The sequence below is a fragment of the Barbatula barbatula genome, assembly GCF_947034865.1.
Source record: "Barbatula barbatula genome assembly, chromosome: 10".
Classification (NCBI taxonomy): domain Eukaryota; kingdom Metazoa; phylum Chordata; class Actinopteri; order Cypriniformes; family Nemacheilidae; genus Barbatula; species Barbatula barbatula.
This window is the reverse complement of record NC_136773.1, coordinates 19,026,116-19,041,862: the sequence shown is the minus strand read 5'-3', so window position 1 is coordinate 19,041,862 and position 15,747 is coordinate 19,026,116. Positions and strand designations below refer to the sequence as shown.

The 15,747-nt window shown below is 39.8% G+C and overlaps 1 protein-coding gene across 2 annotated transcripts; it reads right to left on the bottom strand.

The window, feature by feature from the left end:
* Positions 1-979: 979 nt before the first annotated feature.
* rfx4 (regulatory factor X, 4) lies at positions 980-13,653 on the bottom strand (the record flags this gene model as incomplete). Of its 2 annotated transcripts, none has more annotated exons than XM_079466619.1 (18): positions 980-1,252; positions 2,949-3,081; positions 3,185-3,350; positions 3,540-3,707; positions 3,828-3,947; positions 4,814-4,931; positions 5,463-5,557; positions 6,205-6,349; positions 6,434-6,492; positions 6,569-6,669; positions 7,519-7,682; positions 8,041-8,118; positions 8,631-8,844; positions 9,608-9,669; positions 10,446-10,569; positions 11,311-11,371; positions 11,574-11,660; positions 13,611-13,653. In XM_079466619.1, the coding sequence occupies 18 exons, from the start codon at positions 13,651-13,653 to the stop codon at positions 980-982; spliced, it is 2,211 nt and encodes a 736-aa protein (XP_079322745.1). The 2 variants fall into 2 exon arrangements, with proteins under 2 accessions (XP_079322745.1, XP_079322746.1); XM_079466620.1 differs by having other exon boundaries at positions 3,837-3,947.
* Positions 13,654-15,747: the final 2,094 nt, after the last annotated feature.

Genomic DNA, 15,747 nt, shown 5'->3' with positions numbered 1-15,747 from the left:
TCATTTACATGGTAACAGCTGTCACCACAGAAGTTACTGAGTGCTTTTATTTACAAGAGAAAGTGACTAAAGACAATAATAAATGTTACATTTTCATATTCTTTCCTTTTTATTCCTACCCATAGGGTAATAGGTCCACAGTACCTTTGAGTGCATTGAGAAACACACAAACCTAGGTTAAAATTTGTCGGTTTCTAAGTTATACAAAACAGGATATACAGTTCAACCACAAAATACACATTGCAGAGGGACACCATGTTACAAAGCTACAGAAAAGATCTCTAACGTTCTCCCACAGTGAATTAAGTGTGTAACAAAGACCACAAGCCGAAGTTGCGGAGTTGTACAGAGATGATGTAATTATGACAAATCATATCTTCATATACGCATGCAACACATTATTGGCCATTTGCTCGATCTCCTGACGTCTACGTTCTGTTTTCTGGCCAAAGGGTGTTCTGGGATCAAACATTAAGACATTCCTTCCTGGTTGCTGCTGAGAAATGATTGTTTGCCCTAGAGAAACAGCACACTTTGAATTGACGTTAACAAGGGCTCAAAAGGGGAACGCCATCTGACGTCATACACCCTATCTGCCTGAGATGCGTATGTTTGTCTCACTCTGAAACAAAGTCGGTGATCAAAGTGTCTGCGCAGTGTCTAAGAGAGAGGTTTAATGTGCTCTTTAGGGAGATATATGAGAAATAAAAAGGGGGTGAAGGCACAATTGGGATACTGCCGTTTTGCACTCTCACAATGATTGTGCTTTAAAGAGTTTCGTTGGCAGCTTTGACTGTAAACACTGATCACATCAATAAACAAACCTCGGGAGACACAATCTCATTCCAACACAGATACATTCTCTGTAATCATGTTAAATACGAGTCGCCATTGGTTTGTCCATCCAGCTTTCTACATGCACACGTCTGTGGATGCACTTGTGGACGCAGTCCTGGACGAAACTCAGGGATGGCAGAAATCATTTTGCCCACCCTGTCGTGGCCTCCCCATTTATATAGGCAAATCCTGGAAAATGTTGTGCATGTTCATATTCAGAGTTCCTACGTGGGGCAAGAGGCGAGTATATGTCTCCGGTGGAGCCGTAACGGGACGTGTGGACAGCAGGGCTGGAGTAACAGCTGTTGGCTGAGGGCACATCTGGCCAGCGTGGGGTCACGGGGGATGAGTGTAAGAGTGGAGAGCCGCTCATCAAACAAGACTCCATTCGTGACATCTGACTGTTGAGTGGGTACTGCAAAACAAACAAGGAAACCAACATTTAACAAATGATGCACATAATGAGTCACATTTTTAAGTAAGAACAATAGTATGTGTTTCTTAGCATCACTAACTATAGATGACACAATTCAGAATCAATCATTAACCTTTAAGTAAAAGATAACTTTCAAGTTAACATTGTAATGTAAACTAAATATATTTGTTGCTCAGGGTTACGGACCAAAAACAAAACAGATCATGTCAGCTCAAGAAACTCATCTACATAAAACGTTCTGTTCTTTCTCGGAAGTCGACATAATCTTCATTTGTCTCCTCTGCGTTGGCTTCTTCAGAGTTGAACAAAGCGCAGACATTGTATCCAGTTTAAGTTGACGGAAAATAAGTGGAAGTTAAAATCTAGAACCGCTCTACAAATAGAAACCATCCACAGTCAGGGCCTTTATGAAGGGTTGTGGCACGGAAAGGAAAGTCAGGCGGGGTCAGAGACCCAGATGTGTCGTTTGGTGACCTCTTGATCGCGTAGAGAAAAGAGACCATTGAATAACAATATTTTAATACACGCTTTCCGTCTTCGGTTACTGGTTGAGCGGTTGGTGAAGAGAGGAGAGAAAGCTGGTGGGGGAAGGAGGAGGTCTGGGTTCTAGCCAGCCCACCTTTCAGTGTTTGCATCCGCTGCAGTGTGAAGGGGAATTCAGCAACACTGCTTCAGAACCTCTGAGGTCCAGCTGATCTCCCATTACAAAGGCAGGCTGGGCCGGAGAGCTCTTGACAGGAAATTACCATCACACCCACTTTGACTTTCAATACGAGTGACACCGGCCCCCACCTCTCCATCCACAGCCACAGTCAAACAGTTTTATTTGACTATTCACCCGGTTTCCGTCACCACCACGATATAGACTATTCAACATTCAACCCCTCTCTTTCCAAAGTAGAAACTGCATATAAAACTTAAATCCTATAGTCGAATATATTGACAACTCACAATCTGATAAAAAAATCTAAATTACACCGATTAAGATTTACAGACCAAGCCAAAATTGAACTTTTTTGCAAACTTTCATTTCCTACTTAATTCTTATTAATTCTACAACACCTGCATGGACAATTTAGTTCATTCTTGCAAAGTTGGTAATGACAACATTTTAATATAAAGATATCTACAAGATATCCGAGGTTTATCAAAGACACTTAACTAAGCTGTCCCTTTTTTTATTTAGAAGTGAATACACTTTAAATACATATGCTAAATGACCAGTATTTCTGAGCCTATTATCCCTTTGTGTTCAAAGTTAAGAACACATTATCCATCCATAGACATCTGTGGATAACAGTTACCAACACATTTCACATGCTAATGACTGTAATGCATTAACCACCATTCGCATTCATACACTCAGTTACCCTAAGCATTCTTCCCTCAGTTACAAACCTTGTACATGACACAAGGACAGAATACACTTCCACTATAAATACTGCAGAATACACACGTATAAACTTCAGCAGGTGTATTTGATGACAAACTGTATTGTGACATTTGAGGTATAAAAAAAGGATGATGGATTTTAATTTGAAATCCACTTGCAACAGGTCATGGGTTCAATTCTGACGGATGGATGCACTGACAAAAACATGCTGTGTAGGTTGAATTCAATATAAGTCACTTTGGACAAAAGCAAATGTAATGTGTCGAGTAAGAGGTGCCTGACCTGAGCAGAGGTACGATATGAAGAATAGTGCAGAGGGGTGGGCAGCCCTGGCTCGTGGCTCAGACTTGAATATTGACTCTGGAGGGCGTGATGTTGGTTTGCGTAGCTGCTGTAATTATAGCTGCCAGTATACCTGAAGACGAGAGTAGGTTGAATCTTTCCAAACATTTGAAAACTTAACGACTAGACTACACACAAACAGATGAATAAATGAAATTCATGATTTGTTTGCTCACCCGTGCTCATCTCTATGTGGGTAAACCGGCATCCGGTGGGCAGGGGAGGGGGTGTGTACAGGGGGTCCGCTTCGCATACAGGCAAGCTGGGATCCGGTCTCAGTTGGGCTGCCACCTGAAGTTGTCACTGTGTATGTAAGGGACCAGGTATATGACTGAACAGCTCCTGGCACATACACAGACATAAATATACAGAAAAACGTGTATGGCCTGTTAGTTTTTTGCCCTTTCTGTGACATACAGGTTAAATGAACCATGGGAACAGTGCAGATAGAATGTAAATGATAGAAGTGTGGACCGTAAGCTCAATGGTGGCAATCAGTAATCACTTTGGGGTCAGTTGTACATAATTTACCTGCTGTAGCAGGCACGCCTGGATACTCCGGAGATTGGGCTGAATTGGGGGAAATCGCTGCAGGTACTCCCGCAGAATGAACGGATTTGGCGGGAGAGCAGGGTTCAGGTGATGTGGATGTGGGAGTGGGAGTGGAGCCCATCAGCATCAGCTCCTCCCCGGTATCTGCTGTAGTAGTCCAAAACAAAAAGCAAAACGTTCACAAATCTGTCTGATGTTATGATATTATTTCAGCTCGCCTTAGCGGTATTGTGAGTGCAAGCAAGTCAAATACAAAATTGATCTTACCTGGTGCACCCTCCCCTTTCATAGCTCTCATAAGCTCATTGGCCCTTTCTTGACAGTGCAGAGACTCAAGCAGGTACAGCACGTAGTCATCAAACATGAGATGAATCAAATGAAATGAGCCTGTAAATACAAAGAACCCCATGTACTATAAAGCGTAATTTATAAATAAATCCTGCAGAATTAAAATTCCCACTGTCAAATTAAAAGTCCCACTTGCAATTTTAAATCCCAAGACAAGCCCAACATTGAATGCAATTTAAATTAGAACCTTTTCCAGCTTCAGGTGTACAAATATGACTTCATACCGTTATTGGCATAATATTGACCTGTTTCATATACTCAACGTAGGCGTGTTTAGTCATTAAATAGAGGTAAAAAACATTTTAAACGTTATTCACAATAGTAAGAACTCACTAGAAGCATCAGCAAACAAGCAGTCTAAAACTCTAGAGAGTCACTGAAGCATATGATGCTTTGAGCACATGCCCTGAATGAGAGCAGGGAGGAAGAATTCATAAGGAACATGGCACAATCCTCGCATTGTGTTAGCAACTCCAGCCGCTATGTGCATAATAAACATTACGGCTATTCAGCGGACTGGCCGCAATACTGCCTGGTCATAAAATGGGAAAAAGGGGGAAAGACTTTGTGGGGGTTACCCTTTGTTAATTAGCTGTTTTGTACAGAGCGTTGCATTATCAAAACATTGCGACCAGCTGTGCCTTTGATATTCACAGACAGAGCTGATAGGGAGGGGGCCTTTACCTCTTTTATCGCCTGTTTTTTCTGTTTCTTTGCCATAGATGGCTAGGTGGTGTGCACCAAGAGTAAGCAAGGCTGAAATCTTAGATAAAGGTTAACAAATATGTTGTGGACGGGCAAACTTTTACTCCAGCTTTGAAACAAGTAAAATAAAAGTAGTTCACTTCTTGTCTTACATGCAATACCACATTCAACATCATGGACAGGATGATCACAAGACTTACCAAAGCTAGGTGCGCTATGCAATGTCATGTCTCGGATAACCCTGGTCCCGAAACACGACCACATGAGCAGGAACTGCTGTGCTAACCTCTTCAGACATCCGGGTCTCTTCCCCGCCACCTAAAGGGAACATTACCATGAGAAAAGCCCGTGGGAAGGCACAGGGGCCTTAACCTTTGGGTTCATAGTGGGGCCTAGCCCCCAAGAACGAAAAACATGTCAACAAGTCAACTATTTGATTTGCCCCTAGGGAAACACCCTCCCATTGAACTATTGTCTGGTAGGTAGTGAAAGTTTCTATGGCAACCAGATTTACAAGCCTATATCTGGACGATAATGGGCGCAAGAGAGGCCATGAAGACATCATTAAGTTGGGGAATTGCATAACGAATGGTCTTAAGTACATTGTGACGACATTTACAGTCGCAGGGCTGGACACCTGCAGACTTAGTTTGGTTTGGAAGGACTCACAAATAATGCTTGACAAGGCTGGATTTGATAACAAACTATGTGAAGGTCAAGACAGAGAATATTTTCATGTCAAAATTACACTTAAAGCTTGTCTACATCTTGAAACGAGATATCTAATATATTTAATTTAACATTACATCAGCGTGTATAAGCAACTGTGTATGTTTGTGTTTAACTAACCCTCACGACGCATCTCTCCACCATAGAGTCCAACCATTCAATGTAGGCCTCAATAGGAGACTGATCTTCCAGGAGCCGGTCAAATTCTTGATACACTTTGATAGAAGAGGAAGAAACCGAAAACAGACAGACAGAGAGATTAACTAAATGTTTTCTGACTGATTTAGGGGGATGGAATCAAAAGCAGAGTTAGACTAAAAGCCTAGTTACTTTAATTTTAGCATTACTTTTGCTAATTACTTTAGCCTTAATTTTAGCATTACAAGTTTCAAGTTCATAGTTTCAAGTTTCAAGTAAAAAAGTATATTTGAGGTTCATCTAATAATGTAGAGAAAGTCAGAATCCTCTTTTGAGGATGACATGACAGAATCTATGAACTTTGACCTGATCAGTCATGTGAGGGGTTGATGCTGAAATGAATTTGAAATGCTCCTCAGGGTGTCAGACTGTGAGGGTTAAACTCTCAGTGTCTGTGGTTAAAGCTTGACTCTCATGGTCGTGGGAATGATTCAGCGCCGGCTGACAGCTACTGTGTGAGATCTGATTGGTGCAAAACACCAACCAGCGGGTCTTTCACCACAACACCGCATGACAGATCGCAGCAATAAAAAACACGAGTACACTAAACTGATTCTGAAACAAGAGAAATAATTCTCGAAAAGTCTACGAAACTGATCAGAGGAAGAAAGAACTTTGCCTACTGTAGAAAGATGAAAGTACTGTAGATAAGACGGATCCTTACATTGGATGATAAGTCTTCTCTGGTCTTCTCTGGAGTCTTCCATTGTATAAAGTGTCTGTTTAGTGATGCTATTTAGATCTACATTTCTCCAATCTTCCAGCATTTGAAAGGTGATGTCTGCACTGTGGATCACCGTTCGAGAGGCCTGCAAGAGCAAACAAGTCTAGTTATAGATTACCGTACCATATGACCAGTTTTGTAAATCGTGAAATCTTAAAACATGTCATACCTGACAGAGATGGTTTAATGATGTTTGTCGCTTAAGTATTTGTGAAAATCGTCTTGACACTGAGGACAGAAATAAAATGTGTGTTTGAAAACAGTCCCCAATGTTTGCAAAAGTATTTTTTCTACCGGCACCTACATTCAAACTTTATGTTGCGCAAGTTCTCTGGCAGATCGTGTAGTGCCACCTTCAGCCATTCGTCCAGCTGTTTGGCAAACTTCCTGATCACCTGAGTGAGGCTTTATGGTCAAAATACACAAACAAGAATATACTATAAAACATTACATAGATAAACACAGCCTTGTAAGTTTCAATTTACACTGTAAAGACAGTTTTTGTCTGGGGCAAATAAGATCTGAATGATGCATTGTTGACAGAAAGGCTATTTACTCTGACGCAAAAGTTAAATATCTCAGAAATGTGTGGCATCATTGTTACATTGTTTACATTCACATTGTTAAGTAACGTTCATTTAGTAGCTGGTCAAAAGCAAAGATTAATTAATTTAATAGACAGAATGTGTTTTTGACTAAAGAGACAATAACTCCCCTGAGACTTATGTTGTTGGATGTGAAACACAGAAAATAAATAAATAACCAACACAAATAAAATATGTGAATTATGACGTGTTTGACACACCTTTCGGTTTACACAAACAAAAGTTGAAAGAAGCTGACATCTGAAATCACCCTAAATTTGAGTGTTCATTAAGTATACTATTTCTTTCAGATATACGGTATTGTAAAATGTATTGAATGGGTTCTGAACATATAAAGGCCAATGTTGACATATTGTGTGCTCCTGTAGCTTAACTGAACATAAAGTTAGCAGTTAGCAGGTTCAGTTCCCAAGGAAAATACAAACTGTTAATATGTAAACTCAAATATAATGTCAGATATAAGTCACTGGTCATAAAAGCGTCCTGACTTTAACAAGTTCTAGAGACATAGGCCTACTTAAAAACAATCGTCGCTTTGATAAAAAATATAATTCAACATTGAAAATTCACAACATTTGTATATATACTTCTCAACATCAAGTAAGCAAGTTATAAATTTGTCAAGACTAATATGTGGAAATGGTCTCACCTGTCAGGCAGAGCCTGTAGGACCGTGGGCATGAGAACCCCTGAGATGGCCTTGTACAATATGGAGTCACATACACCCACTATGTTCACCACAACGGAAGAGCCCAAGACGGGCAACATGTGAGGTGGCATGCCCTGCCAAAAGTGAAGCAGGAAGCTCTGGACCTGTGCAGGTACACAGACAAGCACAAAAAAATGTTTTGGTAACAAAATAATTTCTTTCTTAAAGGTACAGTTAAATGGACAGTCAACCCAAAAATTACTCTCAAGTTGTTCCAAACCGGTATACATTTCTTTGTATAGTTGAACAACAGAGAAAGATATTTGGAAGAATGCTTGTAAACAAACAGTTCTGTGTTCATCAGAACAAATAAATGTATTTAGATTTGCAACAACTTTAAGGTGAGTAAATGACGACAGAATTGTTATTTTTGGGTGAACTATCCCTTTACTGCCATCAGCAAAAGATGAAGACTCATAATGCAGCCCTTCTGAAAAAAGTGTTGGACAAAAATCGCCTTACCTCGTCAAAGTTAGCACGGATGACTGTATCTAATATCCTCTGGCAGTGAGTTCTGTACATCATTATGAATGTTGAGACCTTGTAGAGAAAAAAGACCAGATTTATATGGCTTTTATAACACTTCCCCACCGAGAAACATTTACAAAACCTCCCAGCTTTAACTGATGTCATATCAAGTTAATTCCTGACTCACGGTTAAGCATTGAAATAAAGCTAGAAGATTACGAAAGAAGATAAAAATACCAAACAACAAAAAAAGCCTTAACAAACAATGCCCATTGCAAGTCCCGGCCAAACCAGTGTATAAAAAGAGGCTTTAAAGATCAGAACTCGCAAACCATTTACAATTTCAGGCGCCTTTTTAAAAGCGAGACAGCAAGTGCCCATCCTTTGTCCGACGCGAGGTCTTATTATCTACTCGAAAGATTAAGAGTTCGCTAGGAACCAACACATAAATCCTCCAGGTCCTCATCTAAATCCAGACCCAGGGAAGGTCCGCCAGACACATGAAAGCAGGATCCAGAGGGGAGGGGTGGTTGGAGTCGGATGAAGTAGAGGTTAGTGGTTAGAGGTTTTAGTGATCTGTTTACCTTCTCTTCTGGCAGACTGGCGGGCAGATTTAGGTCTTTGACATTTGGAAAGTCTGGCAGAAGAGTGCCCAGTTTGGAGCGTGGTGAATACGCCACTGTCTGCTTGGTGACCTCTTTCTTGCCCGTCTCGTTCACCCATGCAGCGCCCTTTTTGGAGTACATCACATCGTAGTACTGAGAGCTCTCTTTCACAGCGATGCCATAATAGTGATACCTAATAGGGAAGAATGAGTGTCAGGATTGGCTGAGTTTATGTTTTGTATAAATTGCATATTATCACTTTCCTTCTGAAACCCTGTTCAAATTTGATGGTTTTCAGGAAATGGAAAAGAAAACAACCTTTTCAATGATTGCATATTGTGGTGTCAAAGTTGACTTTTTAATACTTTTTATGTGCAAAACCTAGTGACAAACATTAAGGGTAGGCTAACTAAAAACAATGATTTATGGCAAATAAAATCATGAAATATGGAGATACAAGGTTTCAGAAGGACAGCAGCGATATGCAACAGTAAAGTTTAAAACTCCCAGGTAGATAAAATTTGCACATGATATTACTTTTTATGCTTTTTAAATATCCTTAATTATCCCACATTTTTCATTAACATTTTTATTTAATTTTATTTAATTTTAAAGATTGACACTAGAGTAAAAGTAAAAAAAAATGTGACTACACATTACTTTCTTAACAATCCTAAAATCGTTATTTCTTCGATAAAATGGTATACGTTTTGCCGGATATGTATCCAATGTATCCAACTAAGTAAGAACTCCTAGAAACAGCTGGAAAAGCATTTCAGGTGGAAGCTTTAAACTGCAAAGCACATCTACAGTGAAAATGAAAATATTTTGTATATTTGAAATATTTACTTTAATTCCAAAATATGGACGATAAAGAATAACGGATTAGTGTGTTCAAAATGGTTGTTTGACTTATAAGTGTAGACCAACAGCATTCAAGTAATAAAATAACTTACTTTGACTGGCCTCTGGTTCCTAGTCTTCGTGTGGTTAACTGAGGGAACTGTTGTCTTATTATCTGTTTGGATCAGAAAAACGTCAGAATTTGGGTCAGAACTCTTTGACCACATCTTTCATCACCTAATCACATCACCAGTGTGCTGTTATCTGCTCTAACTGTGACAAAACTATCTTCTCAATCATCTTGTCAGATTCATAACCTGTCTGACGACATTTCTTTTCCCCAATCTTTTTTCCGCTCTCTCTCTCTTTCTCTCTGCTTTTTGTCCACAAGCTCCTTGGTCCGGCTCCCGGTACAGAAAACTTTGCAAACAGTGAAGCTCTCTATTGTGTAGGATGAAAAAAGAGGCCAAGCTGTGAAGTTTCTGTCAGGCTTGGCTTGATAAATGAGCAGACAGGGAGGCAGGTCCAGCTCTCTCTCTTTTTTTGTCCTGAATCAATGAAGCCTTCCTAAAGGACACCCCACACTGCTCCTGCCACTGATCTTACATTCCGCAACATCTCACCCTTCCAAATTTCCTTTAATTACACATTAATCCAGGCCCCCTCTCTTTTTCAATATCCTCCGACAGGACCTGGGGGAGAAGGATAAGGGTGTCGGGGGGTGGCCAAATGAGTAGATGGGTTGAGGGGTTGTGGGAACAAGGGTGAACATGTTCATTGTTTTTACTGTCCAGCTATGAGTTTGCAGAAGAGGTGTAAGTAAAGACAACTGACTGTGGCTCTTCGTAATACACTGAATTATGTCATACTTTTTTTCAACAGATGATTGAAGATTTTCTCAAAATATTCTTTACAATGTGATTCAGGTATAAAGGGTGTAATATCGAATACCTTTCCGAAGCTAGCGGCATTGACGGGCTGGGAATCATGCTTTTCACAAAAATCCAAATAGTGCATGTACAGTGCACTGCGAGGAATACAGACACCCTCTGCAATCTCATAATTCTCCTCCAACCTGTTGGAAAACACAGTTAGATTACTGAAAATATGGTATGTTATATTAGACACTCTTCAACGGATTAAGACAGTTGCCCTGGAATGACTTCCAGCAGTTGATGGATTCATTTCCAAAAAGTGCTTTCAGAAATGTTCTTCTACTTATTAGTTTGTGCACGTGAAGAATGTGTTTTTCAATTTACCGAAATTATCACTTAATTTATTTATTTAAAAATAAATTAATAAAGTATGCTGGATTGTGGATAGCTCCCAGGACCGATAAAATATAAATATTTACAAAGAAAAAACATTTCATGACAGTTGTCTCTGTTATCTCGAGCTAAATATGGTGTATGGACTAATTAATATAGTTCAGATTTATTTGCTAATATTTAACAACATTTTAAAATAATGAGTAATTCTGTCCAGCAATGTAAACAGATTTCCTATCATTGAGGTACTACTGATATTTCAGCAAAGGCATCGTAAGTCTATTGATTACTTTCCACATTTGTTTTCAAGATGCACCGATCACTGAAACTACAGACAAGATCTGTAAATGTTTTTTCCACAGACTGAAGAAGCCTTTTACTCTTTTATTGGATGTCAAACTGTCACTTAAATATCTACCGTCCGCAGTACAAAAAGCTTACTATATATTTAATATGATTATCATAAAATCAGCAGGAGTAACCTCACTCCTTCATGACTCGAATATTAGAGACAAACACGTGTGAAATTGATTTAGATTTGGACTTACCATTGCAGCGTGGCAGGCGTAGAATGTGGTTTAGATGCTCGATTATTTTCCTTCTCCTCATCTTTTGTAGAAAGAACAAACAACAATAAGGAACAGGTGGCCTACGTCCCACACAAATGAATGTAAGGCTATAAAATAAATTAATCCGAACTTTTATTTGTAAGTAGTTACTGAGAAATTATATGGCTGATGACATCTTTCCCTTTCCCGAAAATGTATTTATTTCTCGATTTAACACATTAATGAAAACACGTAAGACTTACTTTCGTCGTTGGACATATTTTCAATAGACGCGTGGCTGGAAAAGCGCTTGCTCTCGCTTTCGTTCAGGCATCTTTCAATCCAGCTCTCTGTAAAAAGGCAAAGTTTCTATGTAATATTTCTGTTTTCTTTAGCTATCGGCACGTTTAGTGTTTTGAATCAAGCAAAAGGCAGGCAACAGGTGCATGCGTGCGTTGTGCTTTAACTAGCCTAGCCTGTATTTATTTATTCATTCATTTTACATTTTCGTGTTTGACATTAAGCCAATGCTGAGAACAATTTTCACGTTTACAAAAAAAATCTCGTCCGTAATAGGCTATATCTCAAAAATCACTTCTGCGTCTGTGTGCAAAAAATGTAAATGGCCGTAGCCTACGTCATTAACCTGCATGCCTATAGAGTTGAGGGACATAATAATGACAGGCCAATTCAATTACAATCGATTGTAAGGATCTTAGGGCAGCTGGGAATCTATTTGAAATGTTTTCAGCAGAACTGCAGGAATCCCGCATTGTTCCCGAAACGAATTACAGGCGCGCGCACGCTCATTCGATTCAGCGCGCTCCTCCGTCATAATAGAGCCTTTTGAGCGCCATTCTTATTTCTGCTGTGTAAGTAAAGACGACTGATGTCCTAACATCACAAGACAGAAACACTTATAATATGATTTCATTCGAAGTCATGTCAATCCTGTTTTACCACACGGGCCATGACAACGATCACGATAGGACCGGTTGCCAGGGCTGTGAGTGGCAGGATAGGCTAATGCATCAGCTAACGGTTATGGTAAAAGTTGTGGGAAGTTTAACGAAAATTATTTTAACGTTTTCAGATTGAAGTTATTTTTTAAACAGTGGATTAGAAATAGGGATGCAACATCGCGGTTGCTAAATGAGCTCATATCTACATAATTTCATTCATTCGTTTCAATTTTGGACCAATAGGCTTTAAATAAATGTCAAAATAAGCGGTCGAAATAAATGTGTCATAGAGTTCAGGAAAGTGAAATAGTAGAGGTAGTTTCGATCCTGGTAAAAGAAAATGTCTATAACAGCAATAAATGTATATCACTGTCTAAACTATTTCTTTTTTCTGAGAGTAGCCTATATTGTAGTTAGCAGAGAGTAACTAGGCAATATTGTTGCGATTTATAATTTTTAATAATTATATGTTTTATTATAACCTTACAGCTTTTGTTACTTATTAATATAATGATAAAATATATTTCAGAAATAATACAATGATGATGCTGCTGCTGTTTACGGTGATCGAAGTTTTTTCATGTTCAGTTCACTTCAGATTTTCAGTCTGTAATTGAATCATTTGCTCCATGAACAGTTTAAGTAGTTCTCCAAATAATTGGATTAGATCCCATCTAATGGCGAGACGGATCTGAGATCATTTATCGTCAAGAATGAAAAACCAGCGTCTCGAAAAATACTATCCAAAAAGTAGGCTATTAAAAGGTGCCATTTTAAGGTTATGCGGGACGTTTTAGCAAAGAGACAAACTGTAAAATATATAACAGCCTACTGAGATAAAGTTTTCAACAATCGAAATATTCTAAACGAACAAAAATAACTAAATACGGTTTCATTCGGTTACATTGAGCAGGTGCACGTATGCACGCGCGAAACGGCCTAAACGACGCAACTTTTTTTGTTAAAAAGAATCAGCTCTTAAACGGGATGACAAACTTATGAAGTAAACTTAGCTCAGCCTAACTTTGAGGCCGGGGTGCCAATCCATAAAAACAGAGTCCACTTTACATAGTTCCAAAATAGTGTAAAATTGAACAGCAGCCTATGCTCTGCAGAACATCCTGAGCAATAGAAAAAAGCCCCAGCAGCATGCCAACTTATCTGGTGGTGCATTAGATTCAAGGCAGAGTTTTCCTAACTGAAGAAAAATACTCTACAGGTTAAATAACTTTTTCGGATGTCAATCTCAGGTCATAGAATCCCAAGGCCCCGTTTTGCGTTCCAAAAGAGCCCAGCTCCCAAGCATCCCAATGTCACGGTGGTGGAGCAGAAACCAACCTGTGGAATCCATGTCAGGTTCTTCCAGCAGCCCACAATGCATCCTCTTCCCATGCACGTTCCAGGGGCTCCTCTGAGAAAATGGCTCCGTACTTGACTCCCCCTCCTCAGCTCCCTCCGTCTCTCCGAGAGAACTGCCAGTCGCAGAAATGCATAAGATGTGAGGTCCGTGGAGAGGGTGGCGGCGGTGGAGGTGGGGGCTCTACGAGTGGGTGGGTGGATGGGGTGGGGGGTCAGAGACTCCAGCGATCCAGCGGGGGAAAAGCCAGAGCCGTCAAAATGTTTGCTGATGTTTCATGGGAAAGGGGCTGATTTTATAGGAGCCCTGATGGGGGATATGTCATTGATAGGCTCGGCAGCCTGATGAATGGCTTCGAGTCAGATGGGGATGTGGCAAGGCTCACTGGAAGTCTTTTGTGGTGCTGTTTTGAATAAGAAAAGCTCCCTTCCCAGAAAAAAAGAGGCTTAGATCTACGCAATCCCAGCACTGTGGCCTCCCCGTCTCCCATTATAGCATTTAATACGTTTTCATACCCCCCTCCTCACATACGCACTCGGCCCCCACCGCCTAAGTTCTCCATCCAAGGGCCACTTTTGGGCCCATTGCGGAACTTTATTTGATGTCTGTGTCGTCCCTAATAAGTCTGGAAATGAGAGTGTGAACGTTTCCTTAATTAACATCTGAGTAACTGACAAAAAAGTCTTGCATGCACAAATTCAGCATCATATCCAGCACAATCTGACCTCATCTTACTTTTCAGTCACCAAATGTCAAAAAACTTGATAGGTCATCGGCAGTGCTGCAGTGAAAAGAAAGTTTAGCCGAAGAGTCAAAGAGGACCGCGGTGAACCCACCCTCACTTCTCTCTAGCCCTCTCTCTTCTTGAGGCAACCTTATTTTAGTGTGCTGGGAGGAGAGCGCAGCCACAAAAGGGGGAAGTAAAAGTGTAGAGCCTGAGGCAGGGAGGGCTCTGATGGAGTGCCTACAAACTGCAGAAGGGAAAGCTGTGATTAGAATATGAATGGAACCACGGGGGAAAGAGGGAGAGATGGAGCAGGAGAAAGGCGGATTATGGTGGAACTGCTCCCCACTTGTTGGATGGCAGAGGAAGACTCTCTTCTCCACGTATAGACTGCGCAGGCGTAAGGATGCGCTGGGTGCCATCCGGGCAATATTTACGACCTTATTTAAGTTTAGAGTTCGACTTTCCACAGTGGCCCCAAGAGTATTTAGAAACTTAAGGGAAACTGAAAAAAGCAATTTGTTGTTAAAGTAACTACATATTAAATACAAACAGCATTTATTTTAAAAAGCACTTTTGACAAAAAGTTTAAAAGTTAGTTTTAAATTATGAATTTTTTCAAAAAATTGAATATAATAACTACTTGGACACAATAAGGTTACTTAACTTTATAAACTTTTGTAGTGGGAAAGCCAAAAACACGTTACAATAAGTTTGTTACAAGTTACTGCAAAAAGACTGGAAGACTAGAATTTATTCTAAAATCACATCTATGCTCGGTTTCACAAACAAGGCTTAAGACTAGTCCCAGGCTAAAATGAAAATTTGAGCTGTCTTAACTGAAAATAAATTGCCCTGACATCGTAAAACATGTCATTGCCATTGTTTTGTCTCAAGATGCACACCAGTTATGTTTTTAACTTAGGCATTTTATTAAAAGCAACTTATCCTAAGGCATAGTCCTGGGCCAGTTACATAAACTGCTTAGACTAGTCTTACAAGGTAGTCATACATTTTTTTTCTTTAAGACTGGTCATAACTTCTTTAAGTCAGTTCCATAAAAAGGTAGATTGGTCTAATTAAAATCTAAAAATGAACTAATGGCTAGACACTAGTTTCTAGTTGTTAAGACACAGTCTTAATTTAGTGGTTATGTTTATGCAACTGCCCAATGCCTTAGGCTAAGCCTCGTCTGTGAAACTATGTTAACACTTGATATATTGTAATATCAAGACGGTGCATAAGTACTTAATATATATTCTGGCACTGTGCAAGTTCTAAAGGGAAAGATCGTATGATTTATTCATGTCAATCAAAACCTGTGCATGACTCTTTCTACTGTGGAACACAAATGAAGAGATTTAGCTAAATGTCTCTGTGGTTTTGTGTCTATA